General features: G+C 39.7%; 1 protein-coding gene across 2 annotated transcripts in view; it reads left to right on the top strand.

Annotated features, from left to right (window-relative positions):
• Positions 1-21,426, top strand: part of LOC126336641 (uncharacterized) — a 184,822-nt gene that overhangs the window by 47,357 nt on the left and 116,039 nt on the right. For both annotated transcript variants that reach the window (XM_050000562.1, XM_050000564.1), the window contains exon 5: positions 11,071-11,321. In XM_050000562.1, coding sequence (XP_049856519.1) covers positions 11,071-11,321 — 251 coding nt within the window. The remainder of the gene's footprint in view (positions 1-11,070; positions 11,322-21,426) is intronic.

Below are 21,426 nucleotides of genomic sequence, written 5' to 3'. Positions count from 1 at the left end.
AGAAAACTGAGCAAAACATGTTTTGTAATGAGAGTAATAAGAAACTATATATCACATGATAATCTCAGGACCATATATTTTGCTTATTTCATTCAATATTGAAATATGGTGTAGTGTTTTGGGAAATTGTGGAGCTAGTCAGAAATCATTTAGATTGCAGAAAAAGATTATTAGATTAATGGAAGTGTTAGACCAAAGATAATCATGCAAGCCACTATTTACAAAAATAAAATACAACCACTTCCATGTATTTATGTATTTAAAAGTGTAATTATTATGTAAGATGAACTTAACAGTGGCAGTCCACATAAGACTAATAAATTATGTACATGTACAACAGACAAACACAGGACTATTACAGAAAGGCATACTCCACGCTGGCATCAAATTGTACAATGCACTAGCCAAATCCACAAAAATAATAATGGACTTAAACAAAAACTGTGAAGGATTACTTGGTTGAGCACTGTTTCTATACAGTAAGGGAATACCCAGGATAACAAAACTGCCTCACTGATTAAGACCGTTTTCATAAAATGTGTAGAGTCAGAAAATATTGTATGATTTTACCTTTTGTTAAAAAGATGGCTGTAAAAAAGAAAAAAATCAAGGAATGAGCATTGTAATTAATGAATGGTCCAATATCTTTCATACACTGTACAGTCCTAAATAAATAAATAGGAAGGGATTAAATTAATGGAAAGGAGATAATAATTTAAGGTTTGCTCATAAATGTCCATTCATGTTTTCAGACAGTTTCGTGGTAGTTTATGCCTATGGGAATATATCTATCCACCTTGGGGAAACCCAGTATTGTGCTGCTGAACATGCCATACAGCATGACTCAACGGACCTGAGTGCCTACTACATCACCTGGTCTGTTTGGTTCCTCTCACCAAAGACAAGTTTTTCTGCTCTCCAACACATGCTCCTACCCCTAACCCTCGATTATCTTTTGTCCCCCGTCCCCGCCCCCCCTCCATCAATCCTTTTTCATTATTCTCTTACTTTTTTATTCATTATGCCTCATTTATTTTCTTTATTACTATTACTTTTTCGTCTATGTTATCCTCCATCCTCTCTTTTTAATTTTTGTTCTTAATAGCACTCTTCATTTCTCTTCCCTCTAAACTACTTTACTTGTCTCTCTTTCCTTATCTTCTTTGGACTCAAGCTGGCACAGTGTTTACTAATATACTATTTGTGGAATCATACTCTGCATGATGCCTTCCTCTTCACTTTTGTCTGCCATAGAGTAGAGTTTTATTGGTGCTGGTAATCACATAGTACACAAATAGTACATTCTGATGTAGGATAAGTCAGTGTATAGCAAAATATAATATTAAATTAGCATTAATGTAATTATTTCTACATTAGAGGATCACTGAGTTACAATATCAGAGCAATTATTGTACAAAAATAAAGAGCATGGACTGTACTGGCGGATTAATATTTGTATTACAGTAACATTTACATCATAAATCGTTAAAATTCTAGTAAATAAAATAGAAAGAAACTTCCACATTGGAAAAAATATATTAAAAACAAAGAATCCAAGACTTACCAAGCGGGAAAGTGCCGGTAGACAGGCATAATAAAATAACACACAAACACACACACAAAATTACGAGCTTTCGCAACTGGCGGTTGCTTCGTCAGGAAAGGGGGAAGGAAAAGGAAAGATGAAAGGATGTGGGTTTTAAGGGAGAGGGTAAGGAGTCATTCCAATCCTGGGAGTGGAAAGACTTACCTTAGGGGGAAAAAAGGATAGGTATATACTAGAAAACACACACACACACACACACACACACACACACACACACACACACACACACACATATCCATCCCTCCATATATACAGACACTAGCAGACAAATATGTCTGCTTGTGTCTGTATATGTATGGATGGATATGTGTGTGTGTGTGTGTGTGTGTGTGTGTGTGTGTGTGTGTGTGAGTGTGTGCAAGTATATACCTACCCTTTTTTCCCCCTAAAGAAAATTCTAGTAACATTTATATGATACGTCACTAAGGTAAAGACAGAAATCATTAGTGAACTTTCTGAAGAAACTCATGGAGGCTATAGAAGCAGTGATGAGTCAAATATGCCTTAGCAGTTGACTTGAAATTTGCCAGGTCATTTATTGATTTAATTTGTGGGGGAAGTTTATTATAAATAACTTTCCCATAATACAGTGTTCCTTTTTTATTCGGGGTGGTATTGGTGGTCTCTAGATGAAAGTCTTTTTGCTCGGTGTTATAGGAGTGGATATTTTCATTTTTCAAGAAGAGAGTAGGATTTTCCATTGAATATTTCTTCACAAACACGGTTATCTCATACACATATATACACAGAAGTGGTAGGATTTCTAGCTTTTTAAAGAGTGGTCTACAGGTTTTGTTCCATTACACCTTCCATTATTCTTATAATTCTTATGATCGTTTTTATTGAGGTTACTTCTATAGCAGAGATTTCAAATTTGCGTTCTTTTCCTAAATTTTCAAGAGATTTTAATCAGCAATGGCTGATACTATCTTTCACAAATATACATGTTCCTCCATGTGTAGATATTTTTCTACAGAAACGAATGTCATAACATAACCTTGTATACTTTTGATTGCTAACATCTGATCAGTTAGCCAATGTTCACTAAAACACATTACAGATAATTCTTTTAATTGATCTTACAGTAATACCTCTAGCTCATTAATTTTGTTTTGCAATGACTGCACATTTAGATGGACAATTATAAACTTCGGGTTTCTGTTTGGCATAACTGACTCATCACTCACCTTTATATGTCTCTGCCTTCCTTTCGTTTTAACAAATACTAACAAAGAGATAGAGGGGCTGGCCAGTACTTACTTCAGTTCAGTACAGCTGATAGCTACACAAAACAGAACAGAAAATTTACAAATCCTAGCTTTCGGAACTTTGTTCCTTCATCAGGGAGGAGAGAGGGGGGAGAAAGCAGAAGAAGGGAAAGTGGATTCAGTTACTCACAACCCAAGTTATGAAGCCTTTCATTTTAATCTGAACACTTCTGGGATGAACTATGGAAGTGCCTTCTTCATCTGTGGCCAGTAAACATCCCTACTTCTTGATGGTGGTTGTCTTGCTCTAGCAGGTTGTGTCCACTCACTGTTGTTGGAAGGATGTACAGGAAGCTGGTAGATTGTTCTATTCCTTAGAAGTCTTTCTTTAATTATTTCACTAACACGATCACAAATAAACCTTTTCCCTTCGTAGTAGAAATGCATTCCATGCTTCGTGTGCAGATTTCGATGTAGCTTGCTTATGTCCAGTACATCACACTTAGTATATTAAGAACACAGTTTCTTTATGTTAATGTTTGTTTTCTGAATTTCTTTGTTTACACGTGAACCATAAATTAGATGCATATGAGGCAGGGGGGCAACTACTGTGTTTCTGCATTTGTTAGCTTGTAGAAAATTCTGCAGCGTTTTCATGTAAACCTCTTCTTCACTTTGTGCCACATCATTTGAACCCATAACACAGACGATAAAGTCATTTTCCTGCATTCATTTCCTCTGAGGGTTAGTGTCTACAACATTTTTACATCCCGCTCCTGGTTTCACTACACTAGTAACTGCTATGTCACGATTTTTCTCATGGAGCATACTGGACAGATTTCTGCCATGACTGTCTGATAGTAATAGTAAACTACACTTTTTTTCCATGATGATATGTGTTTGTTATTTACATGTCTTGCAAAAACGCTATTCATTTTCGGTTCACTGATTTTTACAAGTTCACAATTATTTGTTTGCAAAACATGATATTTATTTTTATCAGAAAATGTGACAGTTTTAGCAGAGTTGGAAAACTATCTTTATGTGACACTTTTATCCACTTGGGTGATTTATTACTTTTGAATTGCATCATTTCACTTGGTGTTGGCTTTGATCGTAGATCCCGATTTTCTTTCTTGAGTGAATCAATATCGCTTCTTAAAACACTGACTGTGAACTGTAAGCTTGCAATTCATTATTTTAGCATTGTTGTTTCGGCATTACAATTCTTACAAACTCCTTTTTTAACTGCATAACTGTAACTATTTCTCAAGTTAGCATCACATACTTCTACTCTCGTGGCCATCTAGCCATCATGTCTGAGTGACTTGCCCTTTCTTTTTAGCTTTCACCAATGTATCTCTCTCTCTCTCTTTTATGTGGGAAAAAAACTATTAGTTCCAAAAGCTAGGAGAGTCTCATCAGTTTTACTTTTGTATGTCTCTGTCAGTAGTATTAAACATTTCACCTGCTGAAGGTATGTACTGGCTACAATTCTGTATCATGATGTATTAGTTTTCTCAACTGAATTTTCCTCATGATTTGATTTCATTTTTGTTGCTGTTTGAGCTGAAACCTTTTTGATTTGAAGATTTCATGTATGACCAAACTATTCATCTCCATTAACTCTTTGTAGATTTAAAATTGCAAACCACTTTACATTCTTATCACATAAAACCTTTTGTGACCATTTTTCTTATGCTGCACTGATTTGAGACTATAATTCCTTTTATTGTACTTGTCTTAGTGTATTAGTAATAACTGAAGGCTTGTGAACACTTTTCTTCAAGAAGTGTTGGTTGAGAGTGGCAGTGTGTAGTTCAAGGACAAGTTGGGAAGGGCTGATGGCTGTCAGTTTTGAATTTAAAGAGAGGTTAGTGGATAGGTGGGTTGCAGACAGGAATGGGAACTCTTAAGATGAAGCTGTCAAGGGTTGTATTAATGGTTGAGCAGGAATGATGGGGACTGTTGCCTGATTATAACAGTATCATTGTTACAGGAGTGAAGGTATTGAGGTATAGTATCAGGGAAAATGATGATATCGGCAAATGAAAAGGAAGATAGAAAGTGACACCAAAACAAACAGTTCTTCACAATAAAAAATTGACAACTGCCTATGATGTTATTCTGCCATGTACTTGGACCAAAGTTTTAAAAGTGTTGTGCTTACTAATTTAGTCCTATGAGGCTTCACGGCCAGCTGTATGGGGTAGCAAAGAGTTCTATTGTTCAGGGCGGTAAGTTTTTGCGAGTGGAGAAATCTTACATTTTGGTATGGTTCCAAAACAATGAATTAAACAAGACAATGAAACTTTTAACATAAAATAAGAAGTGTGGGAATAAGTTTGAAATACAAAGCATTCATGGAGTCTTGAGGTGCTATCCAAAATTTTCGGGATTGGTGCTGCCATCTGTTGGAAACCCTACCTCTGGACTAATGGTCACCATCACCCTCAAAGTAGTTGCCATCCACATGTACACATGTCCCAGCACTTCTGCCACTGGTCAAATGTTTTCTGGAAGCCCTGTTCTTTGAGGATGTTTATCACCACCAGCGATGCTTCTTGAATCCTCTCTAGAGTGTTGAACCGATGGTCGTCCAACTTGAGTTCCAGTTTTGGGAATAGCACAAAGTCACAAGGTGCCAGATCTGGTGAGTACGGTGGGTGGGGCACAACCACCATGTTGTTTTTTGCCAAAAAGGTTCTGGTGAGCAAGGACGTGTGACAGGGCGCCTTGTTGTGATGCCAGTCCCCTTGAAGCCAAAGTTCAGGCCATTGTTGCCACACATTTTCATGGAGCCATTGCGAAACATCACAGTAGCAAGCAGGATTCACTGTTTGGTTGGGTGGGACAAATTCTTTGTGCACAATTCCCTCGGTACAAAAGAAAACAATAATGCTCTTCGCTTTGCTCTTCACCTACCTCCTTTTTTGGGTCTTGGAGAATCTGGGTGATTGTTGCTTTATCTCCCAAACACTTGTTGAATAATTGCAAGGGTCTCTGTAGCACTTTTCCTGAGATTTGCACAGAATTTGATACACATACGCTGTTCTGTTCGCTGATCCATCATAAAATTGCCACACACCAAATGCAGAGTATTATGGAAATCACTGTGGACACGTAACACGTCTTCGCAGCTGAATGGCACTCCACACACTGACTCATCAGATATGCAGCTCTTTCCACCTACCACAGCTGAATGGCACTCCACACACTGACTCATCAGATATGCAGCTCTTGCCACCTACCTGTACAAAGATCTACTACTCCTACTTTACAAATGGCAGCACCATTCCCGAAAATTTAGGATTCCACCTCATAGTGTCGTTCTGGAAATTATCTACAGAATTATGTAACAGCTGACAAATGAAGTGCTGGATTTGATCATTCTAGGTGCATCTTTCAAAACAGCAAATTTTGCTAGTGGCAGTGTTGCCAGTTCAGTTTCTACCATACACCTACACAACATTAAAACATACCTATGTCAGCCTGAAAACCCCTGAAGAAGAGAAAAATTGTATAATAAATGAATAAAGATATATGTTGGTACATTATAGCTTAACAGTTCCTATAGAGCATTCTGTAACACCAAAAGTAAGCTTTAATATTAAAAGCTTTGTAATAATTCCCCATACATGGTGCTGGTCTTAAAGATGTATTCAAATCAAAAAGGTGTATGAGTAAGCATTTGGGGGAAGGGGGGGGGGGGGGCAGCACTTGAAATTTTTCTGCGTGTCAGCAAAATTTCTGCAGCTGGTTCTGTGAGGCACCGATGTAAGGAGAAAATTGCTAGTACCCAGCTGGGCTTAATATCAATGATATCCAATTTTTTGTTATGTTGGTAAATGTTGGGGAACAACCGAAATGTCAGTTTTATTTAAGGAGTAATTTTCCATAGATTTTTAAAGTAGTTTTTATGTGTGTTTCATACAAGTGGATAAAATGGAATTTTATGCCATCATACAATTCTATGCTGTCGGTAGTTCATCACAAACAGAAATTCATATCTAGTTGACAGACAGCTATAACGATGTTTGTTCCTTTCATTTTCAACAGTTACAAAATGGCCACATTACTTGAGATATTTTCTTATTTTGAAGGTGATCCACTCAAAGAACATTCCAAAACTGCTATCATGAGTGGAAATATTGAGAAAGTGTACAATATAGTTCTGTATGACCAATGTTTGTAGCTGCATGAAATTGTTACACACTAAATTCATTGTTTATTTTTTATATTGCACACAATGAATACTGAATTACAAAAACAATAAAGTGACAACCATCTTTTTTGTTAAATCCCAAAGATAATCACACTATTATACCAACATTACCATGGCAAAAATTCTACAGACACACAAATACAAATAGTAATTTTTCATGTTCACATATCACCCCTCTCTCAGTACCATCATCAGTTTAGAACTTCAACTAATCTTTCTGGAAATTGAATTTCATTACCAGATCTTGTTGTTTCTTGGTTTTTCACCCACTATAGAGTTTGATAGTTTGCTCTGCTCTGACAGTACAACTGGAGGGTTTCCGTGCTGTTTAACATTCTCATTAATCAAGTATGGATATTTTAATCTGTTCATGGAGATATGATTTATCCAGCCTTTTATGTGAAAAATTTTGGGATCCTTTCAATTACATCAGATGGGCCTTCATATGGAGGCTCTAATGCCTTCTTCACTTGGTCAACCCTTGCAAACACATGTGCTGAGTTAGTGATGGCCTTGTTTATAAATGGGGTTTCCTTTGCCTTTTGGGGATATTGTACAAGTTTCAAATGATTCATATATTGTTTCACTTGTGAAACAAACTAAGATAAGACTGCATATAGTTTTGTACCATACTTGTGAAAAATATCATCTGGTAATCTGATGGGCAAGACATAAACTATTGCTGCAATTTTAACATTAGTGTTCTCTCCAGTGGAGCATTGAAGACTAAGAAGAATTACAGGCATTATTTGAGTCCATTTAGCTGTTGCATGGGAATAGATAGCTGGTTTAAGTGTGTGATAAAATCTTTAAATTTTTCCATTTGATTGAGGATGATATGTCATAGTGTGGGTCTGGATACAACCATATATTTTTGAAATTGCGTGGAATAGCTCAGAGTTAAACTGTCTTCCTTGGCTGGTCTCTATTGGCATGCAATTCCAAATCTAGTGACCCAACAAGTGAAAAACACTAGTCCACACCTACTTTGATGCATGTTAAATAATATTTCAAATCTAGTGACCCAATAATTGAAAAATGCCATTTCGTGACTGCTTTGATGTATGTTAAATAATATGTATTTTCATCAGAAGGAGGCATTGGCTCTATCAAATCAAGGTGAATTATTTTGAAGCATTCATCATTACTACCAAAGTGTCATAATGGTGCTTGAACATGTCATGCCATTTTATTTTTCTGACAATGTTTATAGCTGAGATGAATTTGTTGTACACTGAGTTCATTAAAGACTCAGGTTAACATGTACCTTTCCACTTGTTTTTTTTTTTTTATCTTGTACACAACTGAGAACAAATTAAAACAACAATAGAGTAACAACAACTGTCAATAAGCTGTTAAGTGCCAAAGATAATGACACTATTATATCAACATTACTATGGCAAACATTCTACAGGCATATACAAATGCAAAAAGTAATTTGTTATGTTCCCACAAAATAACCAATACCATAGACCTGAAGAATTAAATATGAAAAAATATTGGGTATGGTGTGATTCCCCAAATGTTGAGTATTGACCAAAAACAAAGAAACAATATATAATCAAAAAACTTTAGGAGTATTGTAAAAGGAATCAAACTCATCTTAAGCACTGATTTGTTACTGTCAATAAGCTTTGGCTCCACCAACAATGAAATAGTACTAAAGCAGTGGGAGAAAAGTGCTGACACTGCTCCACAATAGACAAAGTCCATCTCATTTGCTAAATAGGTTAAAGCTAGTAGTTATCAGATGTGTAAGTGGCTGTTCTGTTTGATTGCCTTCCAAAGAATAAAACTAACCATGTGTAGGTCAACTGATGGCTTTTAAACACGTGTGCTTAGAGATAGTTTGCACTTTTATTTTTAAATACATATACTGGTGCTTCAACTGTGAATAGATATCAAGTAGAGGAAATATTATGCACTGTGTAAGAAATCTTGGAATTTTTTAATGAAAATTCTGGTAAAATTCATGACTGACTTATTCTCTATGTTCACCTGAAATTGGTGCCACCAAACAGTTGAGTAATTTTATAAATAATAAAACTGACACACCCCACACACACTTTCAGTCATATAATATGTAAGGAGGCAGGGAGACAAAACTCTCCTCATAATATATGGGTCCTTCTTAGCGAAGATCTTTGCCTTCCTCGCTTCTCAGACAATGTGAATTGCCTTTAACCCAGGTTCTGAGTAACCTATTTCCCTGACAAATCTTCCCAAATCAATTTCTGTTTCTATGTTGAAAAAGATATCTGTGATTCCAACAGACAGGATATCTATAACCTATTATCATGTGTTGTTGATTAGCAGTACAGTGAGTTACATCTCCTTGAGGAAAATACTGACTAGTCCACCTGGTTATTTGTGAATGCAGCAATCTTCTAAATAGCATGTTCCTTTTCATGTGTTTGTTAGGTAGTTTATCTATAAAGTCTGTTGCACAGGTTATGAGGGAACATCACAAACTCACCCTCATATTTTAAGGAGAAGAAAAGTGCACTCACAAGATGTCAGTCCCATAAATCAATCCCACATGAAAAATCAGGCCATAATTCTGATAGTATGCAGTTATGACCTTATAAATGTACAGTTTCTAAACACTCTTGCACTCAGGCACATCAGTTGTTTGTCACTCAATCCTAGCAGACTTTGTCATCACTTATTTCCCTGTTTTGTATCCCTGCCTATTGCACAAGTGAAGCTGCTTGATGAATATGACTGTGGTGAAAGGGAAGCCTCATTTTCGCCATCATCATCTTCATGTAGAGAAACATCAAACTCAGTCCACTACAGCTCTTTAAGTAGCACATATTCATTCATGAAATTATATAAAATTTCTGCAATGGAACTAAAATGTATAAATAATAGCTTGAAGGAAGCCCCATGCACTTTCATTTGCCTTGGATAAATGTTAGTAGAATTGCTGTATTTAATGATGCTTACCAATCATGTTCTTTGACTTTTAAACACTGCTATTTGACAGTCTTTCCACACTGTTTGTGGACGAGCCTTACTATCACTGATTAGTTCACCAACATTATGAACACAAACCTCTTACTCACTTCAAATAAAATAATTTTGGATGTTAGGCCACATCATTTTAAAACAGTAAAGCAACTGAGTGCTGATGTTTTGATCGACTTGACAATGGTCCTCTTCAGGGTGATTAACTGTCGTGAAGGGGACTGTAGCAAGTCTGCAAAAACATCAACAATCAGTTGCTTTAGTGTTTTAAAATGATATGATTGAACACTCACAATTATATTATTCAAAATGACACTGAATGTGGAGCCTACACACTCTTACTCACTTCACTTAACCTCTTAGTAACTCCACTATACAGCACTTCGTACTTGAGCATTTGGTAGTTGCAGTGGGAATGTTACAAACAACTGGTGTGCCTATCCATTTAAGACCTGTACGTCCAGAAGAGCATAACTGCAAACTGTCAGAATTATGGTCCAAACATTTGTACTGGATTTATTTCAGGTGCTTATTTCTAGCAAGTTCTTTTCTCCTTAAAATATAACATCAAATTGGTGACGTTCCCTTGTCAGTGAAAGGAACAGTTTTTGTTCACAAAAAATACTCTCCTGTATTCTTTCTTTTGAAAATCTAATGCTGCTTTCTTCCAACTGAGTGAAATATTGAAGTTAATTTCTTTCTTTCCCTTTATGCATTTAGTTATATGATGTGTGTGTCAGTTTGTGCCTCAGCACTACAGCAGTGATTAGTGACCTAATATTCATAGACAGTCTGTAGTAATATTTTCTTGTGACATGGACTTGACTGCAAAGTGACAGTACATTAGTCATATATCAAACTGCTGCTTTGCTTCAACTCTTGACACAATGTGGCAGGTGGACTCTTCAACACTGAAATACAATGAGTACTTACTATATGTTTATTTTTAAAATTACATTTAAAATGTACTGTTGATATATAGTAGATTTCTTTTCTCCTTCCAAGTTTCTGAATGTCTATTGAATTTTTTAAAATATTGTTGGTTTTCTTGCCCTTTACAGTGTGCGCTCCATTTCATGTTGTCTGATTCAATTGAATTTCACAAAAGAGGCAGTGAAAGTACAGACTGTTCAAATATGCAGTCTTACAGACAGAGGAGAATAAGGCGTGATATTACTGCAGCAGCGGCTGCTAATGAATTTGCTTCTAATGATACTGCCAAGCAAGCTACTCCTTCAAACACTTCTGGAGAAATTAAAGCTCCTCAGGAGAAAGCTGTGGAAAAAGAATCCGTTAGCAAAATAACAGTAATGTGAGTATTTGTCGTTAAATGTACAATTTTCTTCTAAAGTAAAGTTTTCTGTTACAAGTAGTAGATAACAAGAGAGAGGTTTGTCCCTATTCACTTAACAGATAAATAAAACATTACTTGAATGTAGAGTCAAAAACACATAATAATTTTGTATATTGCTCCATTATCTACCAGTACTGGGAGACACACTGTAAACATCTTTTTGACATTGCCAACAGCACCATATCAAACTTTTCAAAACAACTTGTGATCATTCAAAGTTCTTTCTGAATGGGTCTAATCTCAACAAGCAGGGAGTGATCAGAGACAGATGATGAGATTTGGGCTTCCTAAAGGATGCAGACATTCAGTGTTCCATTTGGGCATGAACCTCATTTTTGCAATATTAATGCCCACAGTATTTTCCAAGCTCACCACTGCCATTACTGTAACTTCAGAACCAACTGCCTTGGCTTCCTAATATGTTGATGAACAGTGTCTTCTTCCAAAGCTGTTTAATGTTTATTTTGTTACAGTAATGATGAGTTCAGCTTTCATTACCAGTAAATATGACACTGAGAAATGTCTCTCCCTTCTGTGTCACTGGTCAGTGAAGTTCTCATTTTCACCCATTTACTTCTAATCAGCCATTAAAATTTATTGCATGTGATTGTGCAGAGTTATCCCATGCAAATAATAATTTGAAATAGTGCACATGATACCAGGTGAAATGTTCAATGTCTTTTATCATTTCGTCCAGTTTCACTCAACACTAAAACCACAATGGTTGTGGTGCTGTCAATCATGAGGTTATTCACTGCAATATGCAATGCACTTGGCCTCTCCTCACCTCAAATTAATGCTTCACCATTTTTAGACTATGTGAACCACCAAGATGTTGACTGTAAAAGAATATCTTTACTCTAAGCCTATTGCAAAATATATCCTTATTTGCTAGTATTGTTTCTTTCATATAATTTTCATTAATGTTATATTTGCAATGTACTCACATAAATAGCAAAACTAAAATTCAAGGAAGGATTTGTCAGTTTATCTTTGTTCACTACTACTATGTCACAATAATTCTTGCAACCTCATTTTATGGAAATGAATAAAGCAATGTGTAGGCAATGAGGCATAATGAACAAAAAGATGGTCAAAGTAAAAAACAGCTATGAGACTGGTAAAATAGATGAATGACAGTTTCTGAGAATTGATCTTTTTGAATCAAAAGGGTTCTTTTTCACAATTTCAAAAATAAGGGAAAGTAAAGTAAAACTGACAAAGTAAATAAATGATTCAGTCTGCATGCTGTGTATAAGAGAACTATAAAAGTTAACAGGAATTTAGATTCAGTTCCTAGAATAATTGTTAATGGACTGTTATAGTCACCTCCTTTTTCTTTTTTCTTATGATTAAATGTCTCAGCTGATAAATATATATTGTAATATAGAATAAGCTGCTTATTGCCTTCATTATTAAATGATCCCTAAATTGCTATATTTATTTTTGTTTGTTTGCGACCATCTTCAAAGCACTAAGCATCACCTACAAGCACACAGCATGGTGGAGACAACAATGGAATAGGACAAACTGCTGCTTGCCACATAGAGGAGGTGTAAAACTAAATTTAAAAGTAGACTAAGCTACCAGCAAAGTACTTCCACATATGTAGAAAAACACACACACACACACACACACACAAACACACACACACACACACACACACACACACACATACACACTTTTATACACCCACAACTCACACGCTCACGTCCACTGTGGCCTCCAGATACGAGGCCTGGCATCCAAATACTGAGGGCTGAATGTGGTGAGCAGTGATATTGGCTGGGCTGGGCATTGGATACATAAGAAGTATGGGGTGAGGAAGGGAAGAGATTGCAGGGTAGAGGTGGGGAAAGATACTGTGGGTGTGTGCACAGGGTGTATATGCTCTGTGACAACTGGGAAATCTGGGAAAACCCCTGTAATTTTTTCATCCAGGAGAAAACCGGGAAAAACCTGGGAATTTTTTAGAATTATGGGAATTTTTCATTGTTTTAGTCTTCAGTTAAATTTTTGTAGCTTAGACTGGTAAGAACTGATACTCTAACAAAGAATTTCACTTTAGCCTGCTACTGCAAAATAATACTGCAGCAATAAAACATAAATGAGAAAAACAAATAAAACTTAAGCTGCAAAGGAAATGTACCATTTACAACAACAAAACATGGTGCACACACAAACATCTGCCAACAGCAAAATGTGTCAAAGGCTTTACGATGAAGACTATGTAATACTTCATAACAACAAACTGCTTCCGATGGGCGTGACGTTACATTGGTTTATATTAGGCTCATTTGAGCAGTTGCCATTGGGCTTATGCATATGCACAGTTGAGTTGCATATGAGCAGTACCTTCTCCCATTTCTGTCCATGTGAAATGCAGCTGTTAGCTCTATCAGAAGTAGAAACAAGTAGCCAGATGCAACCAAGAAAAATTTTTCTGGCATGTCCAAGCTGCCAGATTTGTGCATATGCAGTGCAGTATGAGTTGTAATGAGATTAGAGTCAGTCTCCACGTGAACTGTGTTTACGTTTAGTGATTTTGCTGTTTCCTCTAGGTTTACAGCTCTCTTTTCAAATGAAAATAAAATGGATTTCTGTGGCTTGGAGTTATAAAGTAAATTAAAATGCATTCACATAATTATGGAGCAGAAATCAATTGCACACACTCCATCGTCAAGCCACAAGTGGCCTGCCGGGACCATCTGACCGCCATGTCATCCTCAGTGGAGGATGAGGATAGGAGGGGTGTGAGGTCAGCACACCACTCTCCCGGCTGTTATGATGGTATTCTTGACTGAAGCTGCTACTATTCGGTTGAGTAGCTCCTCAATTGGCATCACGAGGCTGAGTGCACCCTGAAAAATGGCAACAGCGGATGGCAGCCTGGATGGTCACCCATCCAGCGTTTAACTTCGGTGATCTCACGGGAGCCGGTGTAACCACTGCGGCAAGGCTGTTGCCCGCATAAATCGATTGCAGAGTTGGAAGACCAGCATCCAGCAGCATATTTCCAGAATCAATTTTGAAGTGTTTACTTGACCACCCAGAAGTAGTACTGGAAGATTGGTTTACAAAATCTGCTTTTGGGAGCCCCATGTAAATGCAGTGAATATCTGCTGTCATCAGCAGGCAAGATTACATGACCTGAGGTATGATTGGCTTACAAAGGTGGATCACAAACTTGATTTCAGTGCTTTAGAAACTAACATTCTATGATTGGTGGAATATGTTTATATACTTTCGTACTATGAAAACTGTCTGATGCTACATGATGCTACAAATCAAAGATCTTTAGAAAACACATTTTTTCCTGGGGTTCACTTCCTTAAGTGGTGGGAGGTTCTGTGCCAGTTTATAAAACCTTAATCATTCAAAGAATTGGTAAGTTTTACAAATCCGGGAACTTTTTTCCTTGTCCAGTATACAACCTGGTGCATGGATGTGGCAGGAAGAGAATGGTGGGCTGTTAGTTGCAGCAAATGGGGGGTCTCTGCTTGCGGATGGGGTGGGGGAAAGAGGACACAAGAGAAGCAGTGAAGGGGAAAAGGGCTGTACAGGAGTGCTGGAGGCATATCTGATGTGTGTGATACTAGAGTGGCAGCAGGGGAGGGGATGAAGGCAGGTGAGACCAGATACCAGTGAATGTTGAAACAAGGAGGGGTTATGGGAGGGAAGAGTATGTTTTAGGGAGAGTTCCCACCTGTGCAACTCAGAAAAGTTGGTATTGGTGAGAAGACTTCAGGTGCCACAGCTGGGTGGTCCAGTTGTCTCTTGGCTACTGGCTGACAGTGGCCATCCTTGTGTATAGACAACTTGTTAGTGATCAAGTCTATTTAGAATGCTGCACAGTGTCTGCACTAAGTTGGTAGAACACACTGCAGTTTTGACAAGTTGCACTGCTTTTGATACTTGTGACCAGACTGGAGCAAGTGGTAGGGGGAGGAAGTAGGAGACAAGTCTGTTACATGAATATGAGCCACAAGGCAAGTGGTTAGGAATGGCGCTGGAATAGTGACAGACAAGGGTTGGTTTGGTGGGCAGCAGGTACCACTGTGGAAGATATGGGGAGGATATTTGTTATTTCAGCACACAATGAGAGGTAGCCGAAACCCTGGCAGAGAATGTGATTCTGTTGGCTTTCTGCAGTCCTGGATGGTATTGAGTAATGAGATGAGTGTTCCATTATGGCCAATCATCAGATATGTGGGGGGATGATAAGTTACTAGGAAAACAAAGTGTGACAACTCTGTTTCTGAACAATGTGGGAGAGGGTAATTTTGGTCTGTAAAGGCCTCACTGAAACCATCAGCATATTTGGAAAGGGACTGGTTGTCATTTTAAATGCTATGACCATAAGTGGTTAGGCTGTAGGTGAGAGACTTAATGTTGTGGAATGGATGGCAGGTGTCAAAATGGAAGTATTTTAGTGGTTGACAGGTTTTATGTGGATGGAGATACAAATGAAGCCATCTGTATGGTGAAGGTTGACGTGAAGAAAAGTGGCTTGTTGGGCTGAGGAGGACGCGACGGGACAAAATGAAGCACAGTTGTGAGAGGTAGTATTGACATTCTGGAGGAATGTGGATGGTGTGTCCTCACCCTTAGTCCAGATCATGGGGGTGTCATAAGTGAATTTAGTCCAGGTGAGGAGCTTGAGACTCTGGGTAACTGCACAGGTTTCCTCTATATTGTCTGTGAATAGGAATGTGTCACATGGGTGCCTTGGCTGTACCATGGGTTAGTTTGTAGATAATGCCTTTGAGGGAGACATAGTTGAGGATTTGGTTGTGGTGATGAGAAAGAAGGTTGTAGGTTTGGAGTCAGTTGCGTGTTATGAAAGTTAGTGTACAGGGAGTTGACACCAACAGTGAAACACAGGATCTTTGGTGGTAAAAGGACCGGGGACTATGAAGAGTCAGCAGAGGAAATGATATGTATATATCTTTTTTTCCCCATAGGGTAAGTCTTTCCACTCCCGGGATTGGAATGACTCCTTACCCTCTCCCTTAAAACCCACATCGATCATCTTTCCATCTTTCCTGACAAAGCAACGGTGGGTTGCGAAAGCTCGAACTTTTGTGTGTGTGGTTTTTTTATTATGCCTATCTACCAGCGTTTTCCCACTTGGTAAGTCATGGAATCTTAGTTTTTAATGTATTTTTCCCATGTGGAATGTTTCTTTCTATATATACAGGTATATTAAAAAAAAAGATTCCAAGACTTACCAAGCGGGAAAGAGCCGGTAGACAGGCACAATAAAATAACACACACACACAAATTTCAAGCTTTCGCAACCGGCGGCTGCTTCGTCAGGAAAGAGGGAAGGAAAAGGAAAGATGAAAGGATGTGGGTTTTAAGGGAGAGGTTATGGAGTCATTCCAATCCCGGGAGCGGAAAGACTTACCTTAGGGGGAATAAAGGATAGGTATATACTCATGAGTGCGCACACAAACACACACACATATCCATCCATACATACACAGACACAAGCAGACATATTTACAGGCAAAGAGTTTGGGCAGAGATGTCAGTCGAGGCAGAAGTGTGGAGGCAAAGATGATAATGAATGACAGGTGAAGTATGAGTGGCGGCAACTTGAAATTAGCGGAGATTGAGGCCTGGTGGATAATGAGAAGAGAGGATATATTGAAGGGCAAGTTCCCATCTCCGAAGTTCGGATAGGTTGGTGTTGGTGGGAAGTATCCAGATAACCCGGACGGTGTAACACTGTACCAAGATGTGCTGGCCGTGCACCAAGGCATGTTTAGCCACAGGGTGATCCTCATTATCAACAAACACTGTCTGCCTGTGTCCATTCATGCGAATGGACAGTTTGTTGCTGGTCATTCCCACATAGAAAGCGTCACAGTGTAGGCAGGTCAGTTGGTAAATCACATAGGTGCTTTCACATGTGGCTCTGCCTTTGATCATGTACACCTTCCGGGTTACGGGACTGGAGTAGGTGGTGGTGGGAGGGTGCATAGGACAGGTTTTACACCAGGGGCGGTTAAAGGGTAGGAGCCAGAGGGTAGGGAAGGTGGTTTGGGGATTTCATAGGGATGAACCAAGAGGTTATGAAGGTTAGGTGGACGGCGGAAAGACACTCTTGGCGGAGTGGGGAGGATTTAATGAAGGATGGATCTCATTTCAGGGCAGGATTTTAGGAAGTAGAATCCTTGCTGGAGAGCCACATTCAGAGTCTGATCCAGTCGCGGCATGTATCCTGTCACAAGTGGGGCACTTTTGGGGTTCTTCTGTGTCCAGATCATGAAGCTTTCATCAATAAATCTGTACCAAACTTTGGGTTGGCAGGCTTGGGTAACCAAGAAGGCTTCCTCTAAGCGACCCATAAATAGGTTGGCATACGAGGGGGCCATCCTGGTACCCATGGCTGTTCCCTTTAATTGTTGGTATGTCTGGCCTTCAAAAGTGAAGAAGTTGTGGGTCAGGATGAAACTAACTAAGGTGATGAAGAAAGATGTTATAGGTAGGGTGGCAGGTGATCGGCGTGAAAGGAAGTGCTCCATTGCAGCGAGGCCCTGGACGTGCGGGATATATGTGTATAGGGAAGTGGCATCAATGGTTAGAAGGATGGTTTCCGGGGGTAACGGACTGGGTAAGGATTCCAGGCGTTTGAGAAAGTGGTTGGTGTCTTTGATGAAGGATGGGAGACTGCATGTAATGGGTTGAAGGTGTTGATCTACGTAGACAGAGATACATTCTGTGGGGGCTTGGTAACCAGCTACAATGGGGCGGCCAGGATGATATGGTTTGTGAATTTTAGGAAGTAGGTAGAAGGTAGGAGTGCAAGGTGTCGGTGGGGTCAGGAGTTTGATGGAGTCAGGTGAAAGGTTTTGTAGGTGGCCTAAGTTACTGAGGATTCCTTGAAGCTCCGCCTGGACATCAGGAATGGGATTACCTAGGCAAACTTTGTATGTAGAGTTGTCTGAAAGCTGACGCAGTCCCTCATCCACATACCCCTGACGATCAAGTACCACGGTCGTGGAACCCTTGTCATCCGGAAGAATGATGATGGATTGGTCAGCTTTCAGATCATGGATAGCCTGGGCTTCGGCTGTGGTGGTATTGGGAGTAGAATTAAGGTTTTTCAAGAAAGATTGAGAGGCAAGGCTGGAAGTGAGAAATTCCTGGAGGGTTTGGAGAGATTGATTTTGAGGAAGAGGTGGTGGGTTCCGCTGTGATGGAGGACGGAACTGTTCCAGGCAGGATTCAATTTGGATAGTGTCTTGGGGAGTTGGATCATTAGGAGTGGGATCAGGATTATTTTTCTTCGTGGCTAAGTGATATTTCCAGCAGAGACTTCGAGTGTACGACAGTACATCTTTGACAAGGGCAGTTTGGTTGAATCTGGGAGTGGGGCTGAAGGTGAGGCCTTTGGATAGGACAGAGGTTTCGGACTGGGAGAGAGGTTTGGAGGAAAGGTTAAAAACAAAGATTCCAAGACTTACCAAGCGGGAAAGCGCCGGTTGACAGGCACAATAAATAAAACACACAAACACACACACAGAATTTGTAGCTCTCGCAACCGACGGTTGCTTCTTCAGGAAAGACGGAAGGAGAGGAAAGACAAAAGGATGTGGCTTTTAAGGGCGAGGGTAAGGAGTCATTCCAATCCCGGGAGGGGAAAGACTTACCTTAGGATATGTGTGTGTGTGCGAGTGTACACCTGTCCTTTTTTTCCCCCTAAAGTAAGTCTTTCTGCTCACGGGATTGGAATGACTCCTTACCCTCTCCCTTAAAACCCACATCCTTTCATCTTTCCTTTTCCTTCCCTCTTTCCTGATGAAGCAGCCATCGGTTGTGAAAGCTCGAAATTCTGTGTGTGTGTTTTATTCATTGTGCCTATCTGCCGGCACTATCCCGCTTGGTAAGTCTTGGAATCTTTGTTTTTAATATATTTTTCCCATGTGGAAGTTTCTTTATATATATATATATATATATATATATATATATATATATATATATATATATATATTAAAAACAAAGATTCCAAGACTTACCAAGCAGGAAAGCGCCGGTAAATAGGCACAGTGAATAAAACACACAAACACACACACAGAATTTCGAGCTTTCGCAACCGGCGGCTGCTTCGTCAGGAAGGAGGGAAGGAAAAGGAAAGATGAAAGGATGTGGGTTTTAAGGGAGAGGGTAAGGAGTCATTCCAATCCCGGGAGTGGAAAGACTTACCTTAGGGGAAAAAAGGATAAGTATATACTCGCACGCACACACACACACACACATATCCATCCATACATACACAGACACAAGCAGACATATTTAAAGGCAAAGAGTAAGGGCAGAGATGTAAGTCGAGGAGGAAGTGTGGAGGCAAAGATGTTGTTGAAAGACAGGTGAGGTATGAGTGGTGGCAACTTGAAATTAGCGGAGATTGAGGCCTGGTGGATAATGGGAAGAGAGGATATATTGAAGAGCAAGTTCCCATCTCCGGAGTTCGGATAGGTTGGTGTTGGTAGGAAGTATCCAGATAACCCGGACGGTGTAACACTGTGCCAAGATGTGCTGGCCGTGCACCAAGGCATGTTTAGCCACAGGGTGATCCTTATTACCAACAAACACTGACTGCCTATGTCCATTCATGCGAATGGACAGTTTGTTGCTGCTCATTCCCACATAGAAAGCGTCATAGTGTAGGCAGGTCAGTTTGTAAATCATGTGGGTGCTTTCACACATGGCTCTGCCTTTGATCGTGTACACATTCCGGGTTACAGGACTGGTGTAGGTGGTGGTGGGAGGGTGCATGGGACACGTTTTACACTGGGGGAAGTTACAAGGGTAGGAGCCAGTAGGTAGGGAAGGTGGTTTGGGGATTTCATAGGGATGAACTAGGCTGTTACGAAGGTTAGGTGGACGGCGGAAAGACACTCTTGTCGGAGTGGGGAGGATTTCATGAAGGATGGATCTCATTTCAGGGCAGGATTTGAGGAAGTCGTATTTTTGCTGGAGAGCCACATTCAGAGTCTCATCCAGTCCCGGAAAGTATCCTGCCACAAGTGGGTCACTTTTGTGGTTCTTCTGTGGGAGGTTCTGGGTTTGAGGGGATGAGGAAATGGCTCTAGTAATTTTCTTCTGTACTAGGTCAGGAGGGTAGTTATGGGATGCGAAAGCTGTTTTCCAGTTGTTGGTGTAATGGTTCAGGTATTCCGTACTGGAGCAGATTCATTTGCGATGAATACCTAGGCTGTAGGGAAGGGATCATTTGATAAGGAATGGGTGGCAGCTGTCATAATGGAGGTACTGTTGCTTGTTGGCGGGTTTGATGTGGACGGATGTGTGAAGCTGGCCATTGGGCAGATGGAGGTCAACGTCAAGGAAAGTGGCATGGGATTTGGAATAGGACCAGGTGAATCCGATGGAACCAAAGGAGTTGAGGTTGGAGAGGAAATTCTGTAGTTGTTCTTCACTGTGTGTCCAGATCATGAAGATGTCATCAATAAATCTGTACCAAACTTTGGGTTTGCAGGCCTGGTTAACCAAGAAGGCTTTCTCAAAGCGACCCATAAATAGGTTGGCATACGAGGGGGCCATCGTGGTACCTATGGCTGTTCCCTTTAATTGTTGGTATGTCTGGCCTTCAAAAGCGAAGAAGTTGTGGATCAGGATGAAGCTGGCAAAGGTAATGAGGAAAGAGGTTTTAGGTAGGGTGGCAGGTGATCGGCGTGAAAGGAAGTGCTCCATCGCAGCGAGGCCCTGGACGTGCGGGATATTTGTGTTTAAGGAAGTGGCATCAGTGTTTACAAGGATGGTTTCTGGGGGTAACAGATTGAGAAAGGATTCCAGGCGTTCAAGAAACTGGTTGGTGTCTTTGATGAAAGATGGGAGACTGCATGTAATGGGTTGAAGGTGTTGATCTACGTGGGTGCTCAGTAATCAGCTACAATGGGGTGGCCAGGATGATTGGGTTTTGTGAATTTTAGGGAGAAGGTAGAAGGTAGGGTTTTGGAGTGTGGTGGGGTCAGGAGGTTGATGGAGTCAGGTGAAAGGTTTTGTAGGGGGCCTAAGGTTCTGAGGTTTTCTT

Source organism: Schistocerca gregaria, chromosome 2 (assembly GCF_023897955.1).
Source record: "Schistocerca gregaria isolate iqSchGreg1 chromosome 2, iqSchGreg1.2, whole genome shotgun sequence".
Taxonomy (NCBI): Eukaryota; Metazoa; Arthropoda; class Insecta; order Orthoptera; family Acrididae; genus Schistocerca; species Schistocerca gregaria.
The sequence above is the reverse complement of the archived record's forward strand: the minus strand, read 5'-3'. Positions and strand labels throughout refer to the sequence as shown.